The following is a 26,413-nucleotide window of genomic DNA, read 5'->3' on the forward strand; positions in this document are numbered from 1 at the left end:
TTTTATCATTTTTTTATTTCTTCGTCTTCTGACCAAATTTTTTGAATATTTTTTTTAGACAGTCTACTGTCGGATTTGGAAATGAGTATACCTTATTTTTTAACATGCTCCATACGTTTTCTATAGGATTAAGGTCCGGAGAATTTCCAGGCCAGGGGAGCAAAGGCAGATTTTTGTTAGACAAAAATTTTATTATTGATTTAGCCCGGTGGCAAGGTGCCCCATCCTGCATGAAGGTGTATGGACCTTCTGTTGGGTCGAGTGTATGGTAGAAGGGCAATAAAATTCGTTCGAGGACCTGCTTATAGGAATTTTGGTTCATTGTTCCTTCCACGAAAAACAACGGCCCAGGTAAATTGTTAATAATACATGACCATATCATTGTTGCAGGGGGGTGTTTGATAACTTTTACCACACAGGCCTCATTGTAACGTTCCATTGGTGTTCTCCTGACGAATCGACGGCTCTCTGTCACGGCTTCTAACCGGCACTCATCACTAAAGATGACCTGAAAAATAATGAAAATTTAAGTTTAATTCAAATATATAAGTTTATTTACTAAAATGATATGTTGAAAATTCAATTTAAATAAATACCTTTTTCCAATCATCTACCGAGTAATTTCGATGTAGCCTGGCCCATTTTAATCGATCCGCTTTCATTCGTGGTGTCAATTTTGGTACTTTTACAGGGCGCCTGCATTTCAGATTTATTTCGTAAAGACGTCGCCTCAGTGTTGATACCGATATATTTATACCCTCTTCTTCCAATTTTATTTTTAACGTTTTTGCTGATGCACTACGGTTTTCTAAGGCACTTTGAACGATTTTTCGATCAGTCCTCGGTGTTGTTTTTCTAATCCTACGACAGTTCTTTCGCCGATTGCTGGTGGCGGGTGACTGATTTTTTATTGATTTTGAAATTCTGTCCACTGTTTGACGAGAAACGTTTTCTTTTTTTGAAATTTCTCTATTAGATAGTATTCCTAATTTCAGTAGCACTATAACACTAGACTTTTTTTCCTCAGAAATGTCTTTACTTTTTCCCATTTTGCCCTTTTCAAAAAAAACACTTGTGCTTACAAAAAATTTTTATACTTTATGAACTAAAATTAAAAATTAAGTTTTTTTCACAAGACACGATAACTATATAACCTCTCTGAACAAAACAACAACCAGAACTCAAGAAACTTCACTAATAAATGAGATAGGACTATTTTTTGAACTTTCAACTATCTGTCTACCTGTGCTAATTAGGGACCTTTCTCAGAAAAAGGGTTTGAAATTTTGTAAAGGCTTAAATAATCCAGGTATATTTTACATATTATTGAAGGTAATATACATGATATTAGATGTCAATAGAAAACTTAAAGTATTTATGTAAAATAAATATAATAATCCAAAAGATTTCAGAGTATTCAAAAAAATAATGGGTGGCCCTAATTCATTGAGTAGATACTGTATAAGAGTTTCTGCTTAATAAAAAGCTTCTTTACATCTCACCAATAGATGTCTCTAGTGAAGTTTTAGTGATTCATGAACAAGGTTTCTAAATTGGTTCATATATATAGAACTTCCAAGAATTTGAGTAGTGTGGTTGTCAATAATGGGTAGAATTGGTGAATGTTACACGTGTGTAAAGTGATCACTCAAACCAGCCTATGACGGTCGTAAGCCCGGTAAATGCCCAGACTTCCATATTCTTCTTCATCTTTGATGAGATGTCAAAAAATAATATGAAAATAACTCCTGTAATTGGAGATAATCCAGATTTTGTGAACAAGTATTTGGACACACTCAAAATGTTGTAAATAAATTATCTGGTCAAATTTTAAGCTTAATAATAAAAATGAAAATGGTATTTTCTGGCGTTTCTCATGTGTGTGATTATAATCCGGGATTCGGATCTCACATACTAATATAAGAGTTTCTGCTTAATAAAAAGCTTCTTTACATCTCACCAATAGATGTCTCTAGTGAAGTTTTAGTGATTCATGAACAAGGTTTCTAAATTGGTTCATATATATAGAACTTCCAAGAATTTGAGTAGTGTGGTTGTCAATAATGGGTAGAATTGGTGAATGTTACACGTGTGTAAAGTGATCACTCAAACCAGCCTATGACGGTCGTAAGCCCGGTAAATGCCCAGACTTCCATATTCTTCTTCATCTTTGATGAGATGTCAAAAAATAAGATAAATTTTAACTTTACAACAAATAATTGTACCGTAAAAAAAAATTGTGGATAAACTTGTGTAAGGACCGACCCTTATCGGAACTCTTAAAAATACGCAAATGGTATGTATAAACAAAAATAACAATACTCCTTTCAAGAACGTCATAAATCAAAAATCGTCTATTTGCGGTTGTGCATGTTTTCGGAATGCCCAGAAAATGTAACATATCCCAGTAAAAGCGGCATATTTTTAAGTGCAGAAACTCTACAGGGCAGAAAGTGTTGTTTTTGCATTTTTAAGAAAAGGTATTGTTCAATTATTTTTTTAAATATACTAAATATTTTTCAAATGGAGAAAAAACCTTCAGGTTTTACCTCAAAAGATCTGTTGCACAGTAAAAAGTTTAATAAGTGGCTTGATATTTATTTTTAATACATTGTATTTAAAAATATAAACTTTAAAAATATTCTCCTGAAAAATCAAGTTTTTTGATTTATGACGTTCTAGAAAGAAGTGAGCGATATGTTTTATAAAATCTACACATATTGCTGAATTAAGCTGCTACTTCACATCATTTTTAGTGTGTCCAAATGCTTATTCACAAATCCGGGTTTACTCATTATTTATTATTATTATTACATTATTCAGTTTTTTTACATTATTACATCTCAACATAAATTAAAAAGAATATGGAAGTCTGAGTATTTAAAGAGCATGTGAAATGTCATAGGCTGGGTAAGTTGTGCACGTGTGTAATCACTTTACACAGGCGCAATGAATTCACCATTCTACCCATGATTGGCAACTACATCACTCAAATTTTCGTAACTACTAAATCAATCAATCTCATGACATAGTTCATATGAGTTCACAACACCCATCTGTGTTGGATTAAAGCTTTTATCAAGCAGAGACTCTTTTGTATGCATTATCCGAACCCCGGATTATTTTTACATGCTGAGTAACGAAGTAACGTAAAGTATCAAAAATTGTAAGAAGTATAAGAGTATTCTAAATTTCTCCAATTTTCATATTATTTTTTGACATCTCATCAAAGATGAAGAAGAATATGGAAGTCTGGAAATTTTGTTAATCTTGATAGTACTGGACTGCGTTGAGATTGATTTTACCCACGTGAGATACAGAGTAATTAATTTTTTAGACACATTATTATTTTAACTAGAACAGGGTGATGATCTACTATATTTTATAAGGACTCATCGTTACAAGGTCAAATGTTAACAGGATTTCTGAATACGAATAATAATCTCATAAAAATTCAATAAATTTTTATCATCTTAAAATGTATAAGTTATGTATCAACATTATTATAGTCGTTCGATGAATCTAGATCGCAATCTGGACAGGTCATTTCCTCGGTAAACAGTGACCTTGTTTGTATGATCTCCGCATATGCCTTCCCGGACTCACGAATAGTCCTGGTTCGGTTTGGACTCGAGAAATCTACTTCGAATAGTCCAAACTTCTCTCTGAAAATAAAAAAAAGCTCTTTTAAAAAAAAACGATCAAAATTCGCCTTAAAACATCGACTTGTTGACAGAATTTGTTTGTCAAAGGAACAAAAATCCTCATATCGCTGGCCTTTAAAGTTCTACAATACATAAAACAGGTAGGCGCTGTGGCGTAGTTGGGTAGACGCTAGATGGGTAGAGTTCGATTCCCGCCAATTGCAAAATGAATTAATAATTGCAAAGTAAATTCAAGAAAGATTTATTTTCAATTGGTCTGGGTGTTTGTGATGTATTTTTCACATTTACCTTCCCTATCCTTACTATCCTACCTGCAGACAAGCATCTAAAATAGACGCTAAAAAAGATAAATTATGTCCGTTTGTCTTCTTCTTCTAACCTTCTTCCGCACCCAGTGGTGCATAGGGCATTCCCTCCTACTTCAACTATCACTTAGTAACTTAAAAATCTTATGGGAAAATGATCATTAAAATATAAAGGGATTTAGTAAATCAAGTAATAAGGGTATTTTTTTAAACGTTTTCAAGCCTAATAATAGGTTTCTTTTTAACGTTTATAATTTTAAAAAAAAATAGCAAACCATCTATTAAGAAATTTTGGTACAATAAACCCCCTTATAACATTGCTATAGGTATTACCGGAGGGAACGTCATAGAGGGTAAATATTTTAAGATTTAAATGTAATAATACAATTTAAAACATTAACCACCTATCACGTTCCTTCCGATAACGTGGAACATATCTCATCGTCATAGGGGTGTTAACTGTATTTGCCAAGTGATATTATAGAATTCAAAATGGATAAATATTAAAGTGACTGCCGAATCCGTAAGTGAAACTATTTTTTTAGAAATTTAATTCATAAATATTGTCAAAAATTACAAACAAATAAAAATAGGTATTTTTGTAATAAATGAATAAAATTACGTGAAATACCACTTTAAAAAAAACACTACTTCGTGACAACTGGTTTCAGAATAATCATCCCATGATCAGGTCAAATGTAGAATGAAGTGAAATTGTCACGGTCTGACATTTATACAACAACCGATAGTCACGAAATAGTGTTTTTTGAAGTGGTTTTACACAAAGTGAACGATGAATTATAAGGAGAGATAGAGTGAGTGAGAATATTACCATACCACAAAGTTAACAATGCTTTAAATGAACAAAATATAAAAATTACGTGTATCCGGAAGTCCAGCTGAATCCGTCCATCAACGACCACGCAGAGAAGGCCTTCACGTTGCAGCCATCGTTAATGGCGTCGACAATATCGTTCAGTAAGACATTCATGTCGGATATCCTGCCTTTGTCCATCAGTCTTCTGCCAGTTGCCAATCCTTTTCCCATCACAATCACTTCCGGGTTCCGGTACTCTTTCCTTATCCAGTTCAACACCTTGCGAAATCCTGCTGATAGCGTCTGAAATTGTCACCATCAATTTTAAAACTAGTAAAAAATAATAACTAGTTTCAAAATACCCTAGGAAAAGAGTTAGTGGTGCACTAATAAATTATATCAAATAAAAACTTATCGATGAAAGCTAAACTGGCAATGCACAACGGAATCCTGGTTCTAATCCTAATGTATGGAAGTGAAGATTATGGTTGAAAGCATATAGCAAAGGATCAAAGAAGAACGTGTGGCAAACAAAGCATGATAGATATTCGAATGGTGATTTGAAGAAAGAATGCGTTGGTATGATAAGTATTATCGATAAAATTAAGAAAAGTGTCTTAACATGGTCTGGGCTTGGTTTGTTATAAATCGAAATAAAATTGGATACTATTTGACATATGAATATTACAATGAATCCATATCCTATCCTATATGAACCCAGATAATGGTTGCTGTGATGAGATCCGAAAAGTTGGCAATAAGTACAGAAGAATAAGGCAGAATGTCTTAAAAGACCATTATGTTTATTTAAAAAATAATACCTGTTACTCAAATACAAATCCTCAGGATTAAGGTAAAATGTTAGAGTTTTCACGCGCGTCAAGATTGTCGCGATAGAAGTGTCTCGATTTTTTTTGTAATATGTCGAGATTTGGATAATGAATGTGTCGGGATTCTAAGTGTCTTGTCTCTTCACATTTTTTGATATGTCTGGATTTGGATAATATGTTGAAGCTTTCACACGTTGGGATTTTGAGGATTTCGGGATTTGGAGCTTTCATGCCTTAGTATTTTGACTGCCTCGTCGTTTTTTTATAGTTCCTGCCCAAAAGAGATAAAAATACTTACTCTTTGCCACTTAGGTGAAGGCCACTTCTTTTTATTATAGTCGTATTCCAGCACTCCTCGATCGTCTTCAAAGGAGGGGGTCTCTGGGACGACGAAGGATGTGGGAGGCGCTCGGACCAGCTTGCTGGCGGAGTGACTGAGCCCTAGGAAGTCGGTGCTTCCGGTCAGGCCCCTGGCCTCCGAGGGGGAGAAGGCGGGAAGCCGACTCCTGGTGAACTTCTGGCGGGAACTGCGCGAGGAGATACGCTTCCGCATCACGGCGGGGTAGTCACCGTGGCTGGATAGAATCGGATGAGACATCCATTGAAACTGAAAAAATAAATGGACACTTTGTGGTAAAATCTGTATTTTATTTATTGTTTCAGCATTAACTTTGTGGTAAGACATGTTACAATGATTAAAGAAAACGCTTGTTTTATTAAAGACAACTAATAAAAATTATTATTATTCAGACCTGTATGATGGAAGTTTAGCTTCCGAAACTGGTAGTCTTTAACAAAACTCAAGTGGTATAAAAACATGTGTTTTCTTTAATCATTGTAAAATCTATACATTTTCAATTTAAGTTTTACTTAGTAAATACTACTATTTCTTAAAATCTACTACGTGTTTATCTAAATACGGTATTTGAAAATAATGCGGAATGCATCGAAACACGTGTCACAGTAGATTTTAAGAAATAGTGGTATTTATTAATTAAAACTTAAATTAAAAATGGAAAATTAATTTCTTGAGTGTTTTTCGCAGATACTTTGTGACACATTTTATAAACTTTATTTTTAACAACTTTTTATCGGTGCTTTTTCCAACCGGTTTCGAAAAGAACTTTGTCATCATCAGGGTTAAACAAGTACATGTTTGACCCTGATGATGACAAGATTCTTGTCGCAACCGGTGGGAGAAAAATACCAATAAAAGTGGTTAAAAACAAAGGAGTTTAATTTTATAAACGAAAAATAATTGGCACCAATGGGCCAATATACATTTGTAAAAACTATTTCCCAACGCAATTTTGGTTGTACCCAAATATTTTTTTCACAAATCTGGATTTTTGGATTATTTATGAAATGGGATATCTCTATATAGATGAGGAGAATAAAGAAGACTGGGTATTAAAGCTCACGACCTGTCATAGGCTTGGTTAAGTGATAATTTTACACACGTATTACATTCACCAATTCTATCCATGATTGACTACCTCACTACTCAAATTTTTGGAACTTCAAGATATATTGATCAAACTCGTAAAACAGCATGTGCGAGTTCACAACAGCTATCTATGTTGGAACGAGGAAAGTTTGCATTTAGCGTAGACTCTTCCCATTTGTATGTGAGGCCCGAATTGTAAATGTATTTAACATATGAGTCACGATGCGTGTAAAAAAGCAACAAAAGACCAATGACCGCAAATTTTGGTGAGCTCAAACCACAAAAATAATGATCATCGCTTTTCAGAAACCAACACCAGACCAAAACGTGCAAATGGTTTATGGGTATAAAAAAAACCTCGATTATAAAAACATAAAAAATATACCAACATTAAATGCAAATGATTGTTCAGCAGCTTTTATGTCGTCATAGGATTGGGAAACAGGCTCAGACCAGTAGGAATGCAAGATGATACCAATCAACCCTGGAAAAAAACAGCCATCAATATCAAACTCCATATTTTATTTTTGATAGCCTTAATGAAGATTGTTCGCCTTAATGAAGATTGTTCGAATTGTTCGCCTCCGTAGTGTAATGGTCAGCACGCTTGGCTACCGTTCTGGAGGTTCCGGGTTCGATTCCCAGGGGGGGTCAAATAAATATAAGTGATTTTTACACTGTAATATTTATTCAATATACCTGATACCTGATACCAATAGACTGGTACCTGAAGCGGAGGGCTGATCACCTTTCCTTCATGTGTAAACGATTGAAGTAACACTGCGTTTATATGAAGCAGTGCCTTATGCACAATTGGGGTGCGGATAAGGGTTTTATTATATTATTATATTAATGAAGATTCATCAAAATCTGTAATATATGTACATTATAAAAATGTCTGTAATGTTTTATTCTTTATGCAATATTTATTTACCAATATTAATGTACAATACCATGTCGGCTGTCCAAATTTAAAACACAGTAAGGGAATTTTTTTTTTGTAGTACGTTTTTTTGCATTTATGGATTAAGTAGACTCTACTTAGTCCAAAAATGCAAAAAAAACGTACTACAAAAAATTTCCCTTACTGTGTTTTAAATTTGGACAGCCGATGTGTGTTCATCACAACTGCAGTGGTATTTCATTTCGAATATTTCTTACGAAAATTGTAAGAACGAAGCGAATTTAAGGCAAATGAAATGAAAAAAAACTGATGTAATAATTTGTATTTGCAGAGATTCTGAGACTTTTACATAATGCTTCACAGGTGAATAATTTTCATGAAAAATTTATTACTTTATCATAAGAAGGGAAAGATTTCAGTCAAAAATCAATTAACGAATATAATATAAACAAAATGTAATTATACTGGTAAGGGTTTGTACCTTATAGAGCACTTTAAAAATTAGTTGGCAGATAGTGCTTGTATTTACGTGCAAAACGAAATATATATATATATATATATATATATATATATACATATATATATATATATATATATATATATATATATATATATATATATATATATATATATATATATATATATATATATATATATATATATATATATATAAGAAAATAATATTGGTTTGCAGTATGAATAATCTTAAAATTACAAAGTTAATTAACTAAACTTTAAAATCGATAAAAATAAGAAAAACAAAGGGAGAACGATCAGATAGGGAGTTGAAGGGAAAGAGGAAGAGGGAACCAAGGAAGTAACAATATGATATATATGTAGAGTTGTAAGAATAAAATAAGGATGCAAAAAGGAGTACTATCAGGTAATTTAGGGGGAGAGAAAGATAAAACTAAGTAAGTTATGATGGGATAAATATTTGGAGTTCCCAGCTTAGATAGAAAAACGAAGAAAAAATCGAACCTCTTTGTTTTACTCGGAATTCTTTGTCATAGAGACGGAATACTTTGGAATGTGCCAAGAGCACAGTGTGTCCACACATGTAGTCCGCTATTCCCGATAAGTTGAGCATTGGTGCCAACCCTGTTCTCCCATACCCCTCTGTACACATGATGTTTGGTTCGTTGAATGTGGCCCACAGCTTCACTCGGTCCCCAAACATTTCAAACACTTTGCGAGCGTATTGTTCGAAGAAATCGGCGAGAAGGACATTGGGCCAACCTCCCAATACCTGAAAATCAACACGAAAGATATGAATTACATTTGTATAAAGAGATCCATCAATTGATACAATTAGATATCTCAGATTATCTACTATCTTCTTCATCATCCATGTTTGCATCCTAGCATTTGGTCACCGTAATTCTTTCCCAAGCCAAGTCCTTGGGTTTCTCCCAGGTCAATCCAATACCCTGAAGTTCCGCTGAGTACAATCGAAAAATGGTCGTCAATGGTCTTCCGAGGCACTGGAATATTCGGGTTGGAAGACGACAGATGAGGGTTGAATGCTTTCAGTCAACATTCTCAGGACTTGTCCCAAAAAAAGAGTAAGGTTAATAGGTCCAGGTTAAGCATCCTCAGGGTTGGAAGAGATATCAGGGTTTTAAGATCTCAGGCAACATCTTAGGACATGTCCCAACAAAAGGAGTAAGGATCAGGTAACAAATCCTCAGGGTTGGAAGAGACATCAGGGTCTGATGCTCTCCATCAGATATCTATCCAGATATAACAGAACCCTCCCTAGACGTTTTGTATGATTCAGAAGTTATAGTCAGATAACTATCCTTTCTGCTTATTTTTTACTGTAATTCAATTACTATTTGCTGGCGGGGGAGTATGTTTTAAGTCTGAATATAATAAGTGATAATCACACGTAACATTTGGTAACTCATTCTACATATTATGCGGCATAAATTTCGTCAAGAGAAAAACTGAATAGCGTTCTTAAGAACTGCGGAAGTAAAATCGAAAGCATAAAAATCATTCAGCATAAAGCAACGAACAAACAAATCAACACTGTATATCGTTTATTCGCTTATCTGGTTATATAAATGACTGAAGTATTTAATTTACAGTTTTATTGTTTTAGGTTAATTAAATACTTTTGCTATTATCTAATTAAGGTCAGGTCGACTGTATTATAGTTGAATCATTGTTTTTGGTACCTACTAATATATGTTCTACATATATTTTTATACATATTTCCAATTTATATATTTATTTGTTTGAATTACTTTTTAAATCAAACACTCATGCCCAATACACCTACACAAATATCTTAACGAATGCATAAAGCGAGCTTCGGATTTTTCAGAATTGCAACCTGGCAACTCTATTTCATGAATTCGTGGACCATGGAGAACTGCCAACCTGACGACTTTCAGAAAGGTACGCTTGCGCTTTACCTTGAACCGCCATAATTAATTGTTAACAAAAATAACAAAAACTTTTATGTGCGACCAAAAACCGCAAATGAACGGATCACCGCAGATTGCAAGACTGACTGGAACGAAAATACCAATAAATTTAGACAAAACTGATCGTCCGGCTTATACATTTGTGTAGACATTCACCCGCCTTTAACCAGTATAATAAATTGAAAATCGTAATTGAATATACCTGTAATGGTTGTGGAAGATCCCAATGGTGCAGAACTATCATGGGAACGATATTCTTTTCAAGCAAGGAGTCAATCAAGTTGTTATAGTATTCCAATCCATCCGTAGAAAGGTTTGCGGTCAACCCTGAGGGAAATAGTCTAGACCAAGAGAGGGAAAACCTATAGAAATCAACTCCCAGTTGTTCCAACATCTGGACGTCTCTTCCATAATGGTGATATGAGTCACTTGATATGTCTCCGTTACTACCATCCTTGATTAACCATGGTCGGTTGTGGATAAGGTTATCCCAAATGTTTTCACCTTTACCTAAAACAAAGAATTATTCTGATTTATACTACTACTTATCCATATTCGCTCCATATGTGGATCTCACGAAGTCCTCAAACGGCCTCATGGCTTTTCTGTCAGCACCCGGATCCTTTGCATCCTCCCAAGTCAAGTTGGCAGAACTGTCGAAGGATTGTCACCAGTGGACGTCCTTGGTAGTAGGAACCTGATGCCTTGTTAAAGAGGCAAGCTTAATAGCGATTCTTGGGAGGCATGCGAAGTATATGGCCTAGCCAAATAAATTGCCTTTCTTGAAGACAGTTGTGACCATGGATTGCTGGGTCTTACGCCGAATTTCTTCGTTCCTCGCGAAGTCAAACCACCCACGCCTAAAATTATTCACAGGCATCTATTCTCTAAACTGAGTATACGGCTTTGTTGGGCAGGATTTTAATTCATGGTAGATATTGCAGACTCTTTCCTATTAATCGGCAAAGAGTTTTATGAAGATAGATTTTTAAGGAGGCATAAAAATCGTATTTTAAAAAGGTGTGATTATACCTAATTTTTAATAATTATTCGATAGATAGGCATTTATGATTACAGTTTTATAGGTAGAATTGATATAGCTGATTTCTTAACTTCTTCGAAAAATGATTTAATGAAATACCGTAAATATAAACCGACATTAACACAGTTGCAAAAAGTATCAATCTATGTTGGCACTAGCTGTTGACCAATACAAGTTACGAAGAATATTTTGTAATGTGTTGCCAATGCTACCTAGAAGAGGTTTTACTGTTTGATCTGAAAATATTTGCGATAATATGGTAAAAATAATTTTGGAAAACTTATAAAGCACCGTTTACGTAAAATACTACCTAAAATTATTTTAATTAAATAACTAATGGTGCATAAGGCACTGTTTTTCGTCGACGCAATTTTTAGATCGTGATCGACCAATCTTCATCGCTTCATGTACTAGTCGAGGTGTGATATTGAATAATATTAGTATAATGAACCTTGTCATCATCAGGGTTAAAAATGTACATGTATTTACCAAGAAAAAGTGGGTAAAAATAAAGCAGTTTTATTTTATAATTTTTATTGAATTTGCCACAAAGCATTTGCGAAAACCATTCAAGAAAAGATAAATAAGAATATTTTTTTTAATATTCTTATTTATATTTATATTTGGTGCTGTTTTTTTTCAGTATTTTTATTACGATGCATTATCTAAAGGTTCGGGAGTTTAAAGGCGTCGAGATATTTCAGGAACAATATCATTATCTTTTTCATTGAAAGAGTTGAATGAACTAATTACTCTTGATTGTTAATTGGTCTATGTAGACATACTTATAGTACAATGTTTATTGCGATAAGGTTTATTATTATTTTGAAACCGACACAATGTTTATAATAATGAGACGTTACACAAAACATCCTTGAAATCCATTTCGAAGTAAGGCCAGCACACAGTTTTTCGTATGGACTCCGACACACATTTTAAAATAAAATTAAACAGGGGCGTTAATTTTTAAAAGTCTTTTAAACAAAACAGTTAGAGGATTTTTTTATTTTAAGCAAATTACATACACAAATCACAAATATAATATTCCCGATGAGTAATTTCCATTACTCATTTTTAGGGCATGGGATTAAGGTTAACAAGACTAAAAAATAGATAAATGTAACAAACAAGAAAACACGGGGCAAAATGTAAAATTTAAAGCAATTAAAGGTACAGTAAAAAGGCATATAAAAAATATAAGGTAAGAAGCATAATTAAAGGAGAAAAAGGAGAAAATATATCTAATCACTAACATAAAATCTTGCATAAAGTATTTTTTCAGTTCATTCATTTTGGATGGCCTAACTGGGTTCTATTTTATATATGTTAGCTTAGGTTAGGTTAATTTAAGTATAGGCAATATATTGTAACGATATTGCTCCAAACTTAGTTGATTTTATCGGCTCCACGTGTATTCGATTATGACCTCGTGTATTGTAATGATGAAATTCTCTTATTATTTTTTGACATCTCATCAAAGATGAAGAAGAATATGGAAGTCTGGGCATTTACGGAGCTGACGACCGTCATAGGCTGGTTTAAGTGATCACTTTACACGCGTGTAACATTCACCAATTCTACCCATTATTGACAAACACACTATTAAAATTCTTGTAAAATCTATATATATGAACCAATTTTGAAACATTTTTCTTGAATCACTAGAACTTCACTAGAGACATCTATTGGTGAGATATCTCTGTTTTAAATTGGAAATGGGAGCAGATGAAATTTGAAAAAAAGTCAACCGTATTAACCGGAGTGAATATAATACCGCATTTTCAAGCGCAAAATAAAATACCTTTTGCATTCCAACCCCCCTCTACTTGATAAGCTGACGTGGAGACCCCGAAGAAAAATTCCTCAGGGAAGTTTCTCACTCGAGCACTAATTCTTCCGCTAAAATATAATTTAAAAAAACATGTATTCACACCATTCTTGTAGTCACTCAATAGCTCAATAAAAATAAGAAAGTTAATTTATGTTTGTTTTTTTGTTGGTAGGTAATATATTGCAATAAAATACACGGTGTATCATAATGCTTGTATTTTATTATTTAATGTGTATGTGATAAAAAATAAATGTCGCGTAAGATGTTTGATAACAAGTCATTCTTAATATCACATATTCATATATATATATATATATATATATATATATATATATATATATATATATATATATATATATATATATATATATATATATATATATATATATATATATATATATATATATATATATATATATATATATATATATATATATATATATATATATATATATATATATATATATATATATATATATATATATATATATATATATATATATATATATATATATATATATATATATATATATATATATATATATATATATATATATATATATATATATATATATATATATATATATATATATATATATATATATATATATATATATATATATATATATATATATATATATATATATATATATATATATATATATATATATATATATATATATATATATATATATATATATATACATATATATATATATATATATCACTATGTTTTATATCAAGTAATTTTATTCTTTGTAAATTGTGGAATTGTTTCATTGGCTTTATTATTATTTGTGTAACTATTTTTGTTTTTGTAATGTAATGTTTATTATTGTTAATGTAACTATTTTATTTTGTAAAATTTTTAATGTAAAATTGTACAATTCCCGAACAAATAAATTAATTCATTGATTAAAAATTAAAAATTAAAATAAAATAAAATGATATTGGAAAATAATAAATTTTATCCCATGTATCAAGAGGTTTGATAACAAGTAATTCAATCATTTGTAGAAATATGTTTCACAATAAGAATTCCTCTCCTACGTAGTAAGATGTTTAATAACAAGAAATTCTATTATTTGTAGAAAGATGTTTGATAAGAATAATTTCTCTCCTATGTAGCGAGATGTTTGATAACAAGTAATTCTATCATTTGTAGAAAGATGTTTGATAACAAGTAATTCTATCCTAAGTAGCAAGATGTTTGATAACAAGTAATTCTATCATTTGTAGAAAGATGTTTGATAACAAGTAATTCTATCCTAAGTAGCAAGATGTTTGATAACAAGTAATTCTATCATTTGTAGAAAGATGTTTGATAACAAGTAATTCTATCCTAAGTAGCAAGATGTTTGATAACAAGTAATTCTATCATTTGTAGAAAGATGTTTGATAACAAGTTATTCTATCCTATGTAGCAAGATGTTTGATAACAAGTAATTCTAACATTTGTAGAAAGATGTTTGATAACAAGAATTCCTATCCTACGTAGTAAGATGTTTGATAACAATAAATTCTCTCCTACGTAGCAAGATGTTTGATAAAAAGTTATTCTATCCTATGTAGCAAGATGTTTGATAACAAGTAATTCTAACATTTGTAGAAAGATGTTTGATAACAAGAATTCCTATCCTACGTAGTAAGATGTTTGATAACAATAAATTCTCTCCTACGTAGCAAGATGTTTGATAAAAAGTTATTCTATCCTATGTAGCAAGATGTTTGATAACAAATAATTCTACCAAAGGTTGGGATATTTTGGACATGTGGAACAAATGAGTGAAGAAAGAACGCTAAAACAAATGAGGCGAATGTGGTTGGAAATAGGAGCAGAGGAAAACCGAAGAAAACTTGGCGTGATGAAGTATGTCAAACACTTGAAATCGGTCAGGTCAGGAGTCGGAATAATCAGCGAGCATGTATGAGAAGATGCATGAATGCGAAAGAGGCGAAGAAAGAATGTTTGCAAAGACAAAGTGGTGTGGCGTTATATTTTCTCTGCCCAGCGGCGTGTTAGTTAGTAAGTTACATTTTAGAAAATATAACGCGATGAAATAAACAGTCATTAAATTACCCATTATATTTAATAATTTTATCAAATTATTTAATTTATTATAGTTGATCTAATAGACGAACAATAAAACAATTCAAAGTTCATGGACAGAATAAATAAATATTAGATAATGAATGCTATATTCACTATTACTTATAATAACTCAATAAATAAGAGTGATGTGATATATCTACATTGTACATCAATAAGAAAATTATAATAAACAAGGATTTTGAACATGCTTGAGATTGGATACGTTAGTTACGGGCCACCGCTTAAAAATGTCAAACTTCATAACCTTGTAAATTAGTATTTCACAATATAAGGCAAATTCTTGAAAAAATATGAAGTTCATTCAGTCTACTTTTATCCTTTTTTTAATATACCGTTTTTATTTTTGATAAAGTGCAATTAATCGAGCCTTTAGTTTAATGCTTTATAATTTAATTGTTTACTATGTGTAATTTAAAAAAAATATTACAAATGTGTCATGAATATTTCCACATAAGTATTCTTGATATGAAGACAGGTAGTACATAAATTGTATTAATGTTGCAATTTTAAATAAATGTTTGCTTTATGTATTAATTTTAAATCAAACACAGATTTTTTGAGTCTACTAAATCTGTGTTTGATTTAAAATTAATACATAAATTAAAATGGAGTTCTACAAATTAAACGCCAAATCAATAAATAAATGTTTGCTTTAATAATATGTCAAAATATTTCAAATTATTTCATAATTACTTATTGTATGGCGTTATATTGTTGAAATTATATTTAAATATTTTATACGATTATTATACTATTTAATAATAAATTTTAATTAAAATTGTAAAAACATATTGTAAAATAAATTAAAATAATTATTCACAGAAACCAATAAGATCGAAATTAAGCATACGCTTTATTTTATATGATGTGATTGAATTATCGTCACAGTAATATAAACTAATAAATTTATATGATTTTATTTCTTCACAAGATTATTTTTTTAGACACCAATTTGAAATTATTATCATTAATAATATTGATTAAAATATTTATCTCACATTTTTATCACTTCACACGATTCAATGTCAACAAATACACATTAAAAAACAAATATTATGATTTTATTCGAATTAAAAAAGTAAAATAAACGTTTGGAAAAAATCGAGTATAAAAATATGGTAACAATTTTTTGATTATAATTAAGATATTAATAAAAAAATGACGTTTTATAGACGCAATATTATATTGTTATGGTAATAACCTTAATATTATGGCGATTGTGATGGGTAATACTAGAGGTACTCTTAAGGAGACCGTGTGGCGAGTAGCCATGATTAAAATAAACTGACCAGTGCGCAATGGCGGAAAGGTAGCATCGCATTCTTACACAAGGTAAATATTAATTTAGTAGTTGCGATTATTCCAACGCAATCATCAGGGTCGATCCTCTTCGTGGGATCTACTACATCAGGTGTGGCCAAAGCGTAGATTGCGGTTCTATTCCTAGTTGAGACTATGTCGCTCACTCCTTTCAACAACTTCATGTATCAAAAAACTTGATTTTTCAGGAGGTCGTTTTTACAGTTAAAAAATATAATAAAATGTATTAAAAATAAATATCAAGCCACTTATTGAACTTTTTACTGTGCAACAGATCTTTTTAGGTAAAACCTGAAGGTTTTTTCTCCATTTGATTTTTTTTTAGTTTATTTAAAAAAATAATTAAATAATAAAATACCTTTTCTTCAAAATGCAAAAACAACACTTTCTGCCCTGTAGCGGCTAATATATTAAGTTAAAAATATGCCGCTTTTGCTGGGATAAAGTACATTTTCTGGGCATTCCGAAAACATGCACAACTGAAAATTGACGATTCTTGATATATGACGTTGTTGAAAGGAGTGAGCGATGTATGATATGCACAATATAAAAAGCTTTTAGAAAATATGTAATGTCATATCCAGGACGTCCTTTGACATTTTTTAAAAAAATATTTTTATTTAATTTTCTTTTTTCGAATTTCACAGAATATTTACATCAATCAAGCAATTCACATAAGTGAGTGACACAAAATAAGTACTTGTACTATTCTAGTTACAAAATTCCACATTTGTAAATTTGTGAAAATACCAGGAAGAGGGACGGGAGGGAGGAAAGGGGTGAAAACTTAACATAAAAATGGAATATACATAAAATATATAGTTAAAAGTGAAACATTTTTATTTATTTATTTAAACATCATGTACAGAAAAGAAATGAGTACATTGGCGTGCTTATTGCTAAAAACCAATATCTTCCAGGCAACCAATAACAGACTAGTGATATTGATCAAAACGTTTGATACCATATATAGCTGTTTGCAATCAGAGGGAAGATAGTACTTGAACATTTAAAGAAACATAAATTACAAAAGAAGATAATAAGGAGGGCAAAGGAAAATGGAGTTTAGGGAAGGAGGTAGAGGGAAAAACTAAGGGAGGAAGTTTGATGGACATTTAGGATTCTAATGATAAATAGTAATGTCTCAGACGTTTCTTAAAAGTTATTACATTTTTGGTGATTTTTTTATATTACATGATTTTTTGGTCGTCCTATTTTAATTTTTTAAATAATAATAAAAGTATATGCTCTTAAATACATAATATATGTATGTAATTTAAGACTAAATAAACATTACAAAATCTTCGTTAATATCTTCTATTGACGCAAATTTACGTGAAGTATGTATTTTTATGTAATGTTTTATTTAAATCATTTTCTTATAAATCATTTCTGCAATTATATGGATTTCAATGCCATTTAAGAATAATCATTAAATGTAAATATTTTTATAAAATTAAATTGTTGACGTCAGTACAAGTATAAAGTATTCGTTGACAAAACAAAAATCTTGTTTTTATATTTTGTTTCATGAAAAATTTACCATGTTATAATTTAGCATTCATATTTCAACAAATGTTTGCTCTGCAGTTGAATCGTTAACACTTTTATCTATCATTTGTAAGGTTCCAGATTCGATTCCCGGCATGACCACCATAAATATAAAACATTTTAACACTGTTTTACAATATTCAATACAAAAATATACATTGAAATTTCCATTTACACGGTAAATACGTTCCATGCGATACCGTGTAAATAAAGTATGCAGTGAAACATCTATCTATCGTTCCTCGAATAATCGTTTTACCGGATGTGTCGTTTATTTCTTCTATCCCGACTTAATTTCATACTAAACTAAACCGCATCGATCGTTTCTCTATCACCATTTACCGCATTTATCGTTCGAATTACGCTGCATATTTGATACATTTTGTCTGTTTTTTTTTTACATTATTTCCAATTTTCTTACATTCAACGGTAACGTATGGGATAGAAACTATCGAAAGCTTGTGTAACCGATACCAGAAGCCGAAAATATACTATTGTCTTACAAAAATAAAACAGTTAAAAAACAAAAGTATTTTTTTTTAATTCTATTCAGGTTTGTATTTTTTTTAATAAATACATTTGCATCTGAAACATGTATTCTTCTTAGAATTTCAGCCTACGAATGGTTATGCAGATTGGGAGGACGGTATCTTTACTCGGTCGTATCATTTTAAATTATTTTAATAGGTCCCTTTAAAAACGGTAAATAGAGGTTTCACTGTACTAAAATAAACTAAAAATTATGATGGTAAGCTTACCGTTTATAAAAATAAATTATGGATATACAATAGAAAACAAATGTAATTTTTTTAATATAAAAAAACAGTGTTGCTCATTGTATCTTAAATATATTATATATTATATCTTATTATTAATTGTATTATTATCTTACTTTTAAAATATCATAGGTAATAAAAATTATTCACCTAGCTGTTACCTAGGTAAGTACTGGGTAGTATGTATGTTTATTTGAGGGATGTAGGAAATTCCAAATTATTTGTATTATTTCTTGATTTGGCATAAACATTTTGGAATGATATGTTGATTATTTTAAAAATTAAACAATTGTATAATACCACTTATTGAGTTTTATTTCATTACACACGACTAGTTTCGAAAAGTTAAGATGTTTTCATCAACAGGTGATTATTATTTTATTTTTTGCTCTTTGGTTTTTTTAATCACCTGTTTATGAAAACATCTATAGTTTTCGAAACTAGTCGTGTGTAATGAAATAAAATTCAATAAGTGGTACAACATTTTGAGTGTGTTCAAATACTTGTTCACAAAATCTGGATTATCTCCAATTACAGGAGTTATTTTCATATTATTTTTGACATCTCATGTGTGTGATTATAATCCAGGATTCGGACCTCACATACTAATATAAGAGTTTCTGCTTAGTAAAAAGATTCTTTACATCTCACCAATAGATGTCTCTAGTGAAGTTCTAGTGATTCAAGAACAAGGTTTCTAAATTGGTTCATATATATAGAACTTCCAAGAATTTGAGTAGTGTGGTTGTCAATAATGGGTAGAATTGGTGAATGTTACACGTGTGTAAAGTGATCACTTAAACCAGCCTATGACGGTCGCCAGCCCCGTAAATGCCCAGACTTCCATATTCTTCTTCATCTTTGACGAGATGTCAAAAATAATATCAATAAGTGGTATTTTGCAAGTATTTTTTTTTTAATTACTGATAATCATTGTTATGTAAATGAATGTTCAACTGTCGATATTTTTTTCTTTATATTTTTTTGTACCGTCATTCCGAAATCGTGGAAATTAAAAGTGTGAAACTGCAGTGTATATGAGTATCTACTTGGTACGTAAAAACTCGGTGAGGACACATTATCATTAATTTAAAATTGTAATTATGTGTATGATGATAAAAACAAATAAATTATAAAATTAATAATAACCAAGGCATTGTTGAAATATTGATTGAAATGATTCATATTTACCGGCATTGTTGTATGTACCTATATAATTTTAACTAATATTATTAAATTTTATTACTATGGCCGACCAAATCAACAAAACTAGTTCAGACACCTAACATTAAAATATGTACATAGTCGAAAATTACACATTTTTATTTCATTGCTATTTGAGGGGTCAATGTACTTTCTCAAACAATTAGCATATACATACTGTAAAACCTCGATATAACGAACTAATTGAGGGGAGTGAGTGTGGGAATAGGTTTATTATATATGTCGCTCACGCCTTTTAACAATGCCATATATCAAAAATCGTCAATATTAAGTTGTGCGTGTTTTCGGAATACCCAAAAATGTACTATATCCCAGCAAAAGCGGCATATTTTTAACGTTATATTTACCCGCTACAGGGCACAAAGTGTTGTTTTTGCATTTTGAGAAAAGGTACATTTTTTTTTAAATATACTTAATATTTTTAACATTCAGGTTTTACCTAAAAATATCCGTTGCACAGTAAAAAGTTCAATAAGTGGCTTGATATTTATTTTTAATACATTTAATTTTATTTTTTAACTTTAAAAACGATCTCCTGAAAAATTAAGTTTTTTGATATATGACGTTGGTGAAAGGAGTGAGCGATAAGTATATCAAAAACCTTTTTTTGAAAATATTTACATATAAATTATCAATACAAAACAAAAACAAAATTCTATATATTGTCTTCGGACACTCATTGTTTGATTTCGACGGTTTGCTTTCGGTAATCCTGCTTTGAAAAGGAATCAAGTTTGGTTTGAAATTTTAAAATATATTTTTTTTTAGGTATCATGACCGCTAGAAATTGTTTACATGCGGCGACACTAGAATTTAATCGTGTATAATATTAACATAATAATAATAATTATTATTATTATTGTGTTTTTTGTCCGTTATATCCGAATTCCGTTAACACTATGAGCACAGGCCAAATATTCATAAAACTTGCCGGTCCATTATTGTGAAATTTCATGTTTTGTGAAGGGTTTCTTAAATGGAGGTCCGTTATATCGAGGTTTTACTGTATGTATAATATTTATATACCTACCTACATATATTTCTTGTTATCTAGTATTATAATAGCAAAAAATATGAGTATTTGTTAAGTTTTTCATATAAAATAATATTAATAATTTGATGCTTATTAGTATCAACTAAATATGGGTTCTGTAGACATTATTGGTGTGGTCGGGAATCAAACTGGACCTAAATCGATACTGAATGGATGCCATACACGTTTTTTTGCAATTTTGTTTTTCAGATTTTAAAAAATTAGACATCTCAACATAGATGAAAAAGAATATGGAAATCTAGGTATTTAATTTTTGCTTTCAAATACAAGCTGCTAGCGTTACCTGAAAATTGTATTGAAGTAAGTATTTGTTTGCATTATTTGATTGTGTCCAAACGTTTGTTCACAAATTCTGGGTCCACTTAACAAAGATGAAGAATAATATGGAGGTCTGGGTGTATACGGGGCTTATGACCCGTCATATATTGGTTAACGGTAAAAGATTTAATCTTCTACCGATTGCCGCCATTGACTACAAAAACTTAATTTCTTAACATAACGTGGTTTGGTAACATCTATGGCCCTTGCTTGATCAATAAATATGCAACTCATTTCAAAGTTTGAAAAGAAGGAATTATTTAAAAAAATTATATGAATATTATATACCACTCTTTGTTAAGGTCTTAACTATACATACACAATTATCGAATCCTATCGCCAGCGCTCCACAGGCATAAAAAACACCCGTCCTTGTGTGTTGAGATAAAAAAAATATATATTTTTTAATTGCAGAAGACAACATATCGCTCACTCCTTTCAAGAACGTCATAAATCAAAAAACTTGATTTTTCAGGAGAACGTTTTTAAAGTTCAAACATAAAATGTATTAAAAATAAATATCAAGCCACTGATTTAACTTTTTACTGTGCAATAGATCTTTTTAGGTAAAACCTGAATATTTTAACTCCATTTGAAAAATATTAAGTATATTTAAAAAAATAATTAAACAATCAATACCTTTTCTTCAAAATACAAAAATAACACTTTCTGCCCTGTAGCGGGTAAATATTAATTTTTAATTAATGTTTTACTTAGTAAATACCACTATTTCTTAAAATCTACTGTGACACGTGTTTCGATGCATTCCGCATCATTTTCAAACACCGTATTTTATCAGATTTTAGCACAAAGTGACTGCCGAATCAATTAAGGTAAATATTAAGTTAAAAATATGCCGCTTTTGCTGGGATATAGTACATTTTCTGGGCATTACGAAAGCATACACAACTCAAAATTGACGATTTTTGATTTATGATGTTCTTGAAAGGAGTGAGCGATATGACAAGTTAGGAATGTAAATAAAAGTCAGTAAAATTCATAAAAAAGATGTCTCTTTATTATGATTTGTTCAATAGTGTATTTAAACAATTACAATATATTCACAGAGTTTTTGAGCAACTATATCAGTAAGTGAAGAATTAACATAAAAAATTAGAAGCAGCACAACTGCCCATAATAATCAATTAAATAATGATAATAATAAGTGAATATTCACACTCAGTTCTTACAAAATAAATTTTATTAAACAAATTATAATTACAAATTTGGGAAAACTGAAAATTTGTAATATTTTGTTGTTTATTCAAAATTTGGAAATTTTCGTTCACTTGTAATCTAGTGAAAATAACAAAAAATTAATACAACATGAAAATACAGTAAGAATTCGTATAAACATACACACATAAAAGAAATTTGTTTTACTGTATAAATAAAAGATGTGTTGTATGTATATACATTTACAGGCACCACTTATTAAATATTTTCGATGGCCAATAAGAGGCACCACTTATTAAATATTTTCGAGGGCCAACAAGACCATAATCAAATGTAAAATTAAATGGATAATTTAATGGCCATAAATTAATACCACAATTACATATTTATTTGATGTTATGCTAACTTTATTTGTTTGAATTTTAATTGATGTGTTTGATTTAATATACTTTATTTTTAATTTAAGTTTTACTAAGCAAATACCACTTTTTCTTAACCCTAGATAACTAAACTATATTTGTAGATACAATGCCATTTGTGGATGGCACAATATTGACATATGTAGTAGCTGAGCGGAATAGTGATTTATTGTTAAATGTCTCTTACATTCATTCCTAATAAACCAAACTTAAGTGCCATGTAACCGGTTCTTATTTTTAATAAATACTTTTGATTAAGTTTCACGTTTTTAATTGCGTAGTCCGCCAGAATGTTTAGTTATTAAGGGTTAAAATCTATTATGACATGTTTCAATGCATTCCGTATCATTTTCAAACACCGTATTTGTTTACTAAGTAAAACTTAAATTCAAAATGGATAGATTTTAATGCATGGTGACTGCCGAATCAATCAATGAAAAAATAACATATACTAATGGGAATTATTTCATTTTAAATAGAATAATTTAATTTTATATACATTCATTTACTTTGTTAGAGTCAAAAGACAAAACATAATATTTAAAATTACTCGTACAAATAAACCACTCTTTGGGGAGCAAAAATAATGTTTATATTTACTTTATATTTTCAACAGACATAGAGCGTTTGTCCACTACACGGGATTTCAAAGTCCGGCAGTCCGGTTTCGAAAAAGGAAAACGACTATGACAGTTTAGCGTCATCGAATTTACGCGCAACGTGTTCAAGCAACGATCAAGAGCTCCGATCCGAAGAAAGATGGACAAAAGCACAAGCCAATCGTCGTTTTAAAACGCTAACTGACGTGCTGGACAGTAAAATAACACGGAATTACACGGTATTCCGGGTAGTGGACAAGCGCCCATAGAATTCTGAGTTCGTAAGTCGCAAATATATCGCATTTTGACTTCATTTATTTTGTTTGTGCGTTTTTCATTATATTTTAAGTCCTAGCTAGCAAAAATATTTAAAATTGCATTATTCTTTTACTTCTGATTATTATCTTCACCCAATAGTGGATAGTATTGACATAGGACGCTACATCATATTGATACAGTAATATCTTGATCGTTAATCGTTGATCATTTACATGAAGGCAAGGCGACCAGTCTTGCGCTTCAATTAGAGTGAAATCTCAGTTACTATTTTGACCCTCCTGGGATCAAACTCAGAACCTCCAGCAATGTTTGCGCTAACCACTCTACGGAGGCTAATTTCATAATTAAATATATTTTTTCTTAGATCAAGATCGCTGGCAACTGAGCGTATTTGTACCGGACAAAAATATCTAATTTTTTATTAAAAAATATTTATGCAAATGTGATAAAGGTGTGTTACAAGATGTCAAGGCCATTAAATTTAAAAGTTAAAGTTAAAATGATATAACAGTGTGCTGTTAAACCTTTATGACCAATGTGAAATGCCTGTATTATTAATCCCTGTTATTCCATATACAATTGGACTGTCACACTTCGTAGTAAGGTTTTTAAATATTTTTCTTGTAAAGAAAGTTTCAAAAGTTGTATCAAGTTTTTAGCTTACTGAAAATCTAGACATCTCAACGTAAATGAAAAAGAATATGGAAGTCTGTGTATTTACAGGGATCGCAACCTGTCATAGGCTGGTTTAAGTGATCAATTTATACCATTCTACCCATAATTGACAACCACACTACTAAAATTTCGGAACAAGGGGGGTAAAATAAATATAAGTGATTTTTTCACTGTAATATTTATTCAATATTACCATGGACTGGTACCTGAAGCGGAGGGCTGATCACCTTTCCGTCATGTGTAAACGATCAAGATAACACTGCGTTTATATAGCACAGTGCCCTATGCACCATTGGGGTGCGGATAAGGGTTCAAAAAAATAAATAAATAAATATATATATATATATATATATATATATATATATATATATATATATATATATATATATATATATATATATATATATATATCCTTTAATTGAAACGCCTTTTCACATGTTAGTTTTCGGCACCATCTACGGTTGGTTACACACTATAGCAACTGAAAATTTGGAAGACATTAGTTGAAATAAAAAAATAACATACATTTTGAGAAATAACAATAGATTTCTTGTTTTGAGCGAATAATGAGGCCGCTTTGATTACTAAATTCGCAAGTGGACAAAAATTACACACCTAATACACATTATTTAAAATAAAATAAACTAAGTGTCCTAGATGGTGCTCTCATTTCACTACATTTAATTTAGAACTACATATTTCAAAATAGCTAATTTTAAAATTATTTTTTTGTGCTTTTAATACTGTTTTAATATATGATTAACTAGTATTTTAATTCTAAAATCTTGAGATAATGGGAGATTTTTGCAACTTTTCCAATGCATAGATGTCTCACTTCAAAAACCTGTCAACAACCATAGAGATACAAGCTCAGCAAAATCCAAATTGTACAACAAACGACAAATATGTCAAATTAACATCGTAAGTACATTTCGCCAAGCTGTAATAAGTCAACAGGTTACAAATGGTTGGTTACAAAAGATTTAACATCAGTTTGGAACAAGTTTTAACATTGATAATGTACCTAGTGTATTTTATGCAAACCTGTCTCAAAAATCCCCCATTGTTAAAATAATACAGTAATTTAATAAAAACGAAGAAACCAATATACCAAAATAGTCAAACTTAAATAAATAATTAATATTATGTATAATATAACAATTTACTAAGGCACTATATGTATCATGTGATTTGTATAATTATAACCTAATTTAGAGTTTGAGCTGCCAATAATCACAAAAAGCAGTCTTATGTTGGATAAATTGCAATCAAAGATTACACAATAAAATACAGTTAAATTGATATATTATGAAGTTAGTAAAATGCGGGAAAACAGTTCAAGACATTTCGTAATACAGAATATAGAATAATTTTGATAATAAATATAATTAAAAAGGTATATGTATGAGGGGAAAATATTTTAAGATATTTTGATGAACAACAGGCCAAAATATTATGTGGTTTTAGTCAAAATTTTGTAAAAATTTGTATTTGAAGATTTGTTTCATTATTGAGTTAATTAAACACTGGTTTACCTTTACGCATGAGGAATTTGACAAAAAATGATGTTCAGCTGCTTGTTTAATATGAATAGGTTATAATATATATATTTAAAAGAATGCTAATATACATG

At 30.4% G+C, this 26,413-nt stretch overlaps 1 protein-coding gene across 1 annotated transcript; it reads right to left on the reverse strand.

Annotated features, from left to right (window-relative positions):
* Positions 1-1,879: 1,879 nt before the first annotated feature.
* LOC148313890 (myrosinase 1-like) lies at positions 1,880-13,297 on the reverse strand. Its single transcript, XM_088269255.1, has 7 exons — positions 13,247-13,297; positions 10,606-10,913; positions 8,950-9,217; positions 7,454-7,548; positions 5,916-6,224; positions 4,852-5,090; positions 1,880-3,665 (listed from the first exon to the last, which is right to left on the reverse strand). The coding sequence occupies exons 2-7, from the start codon at positions 10,795-10,797 to the stop codon at positions 3,488-3,490; spliced, it is 1,281 nt and encodes a 426-aa protein (XP_088125381.1). The 5' UTR covers positions 10,798-10,913; positions 13,247-13,297; the 3' UTR covers positions 1,880-3,487.
* Between the last annotated feature and the right edge of the window lie 13,116 nt (positions 13,298-26,413).

This window comes from Brachycentrus maculatus, unplaced genomic scaffold (assembly GCF_059751285.1).
Source record: "Brachycentrus maculatus isolate JH-2025_06_01 unplaced genomic scaffold, ASM5975128v1 h1tg000004l, whole genome shotgun sequence".
Lineage (NCBI taxonomy): Eukaryota > Metazoa > Arthropoda > Insecta > Trichoptera > Brachycentridae > Brachycentrus > Brachycentrus maculatus.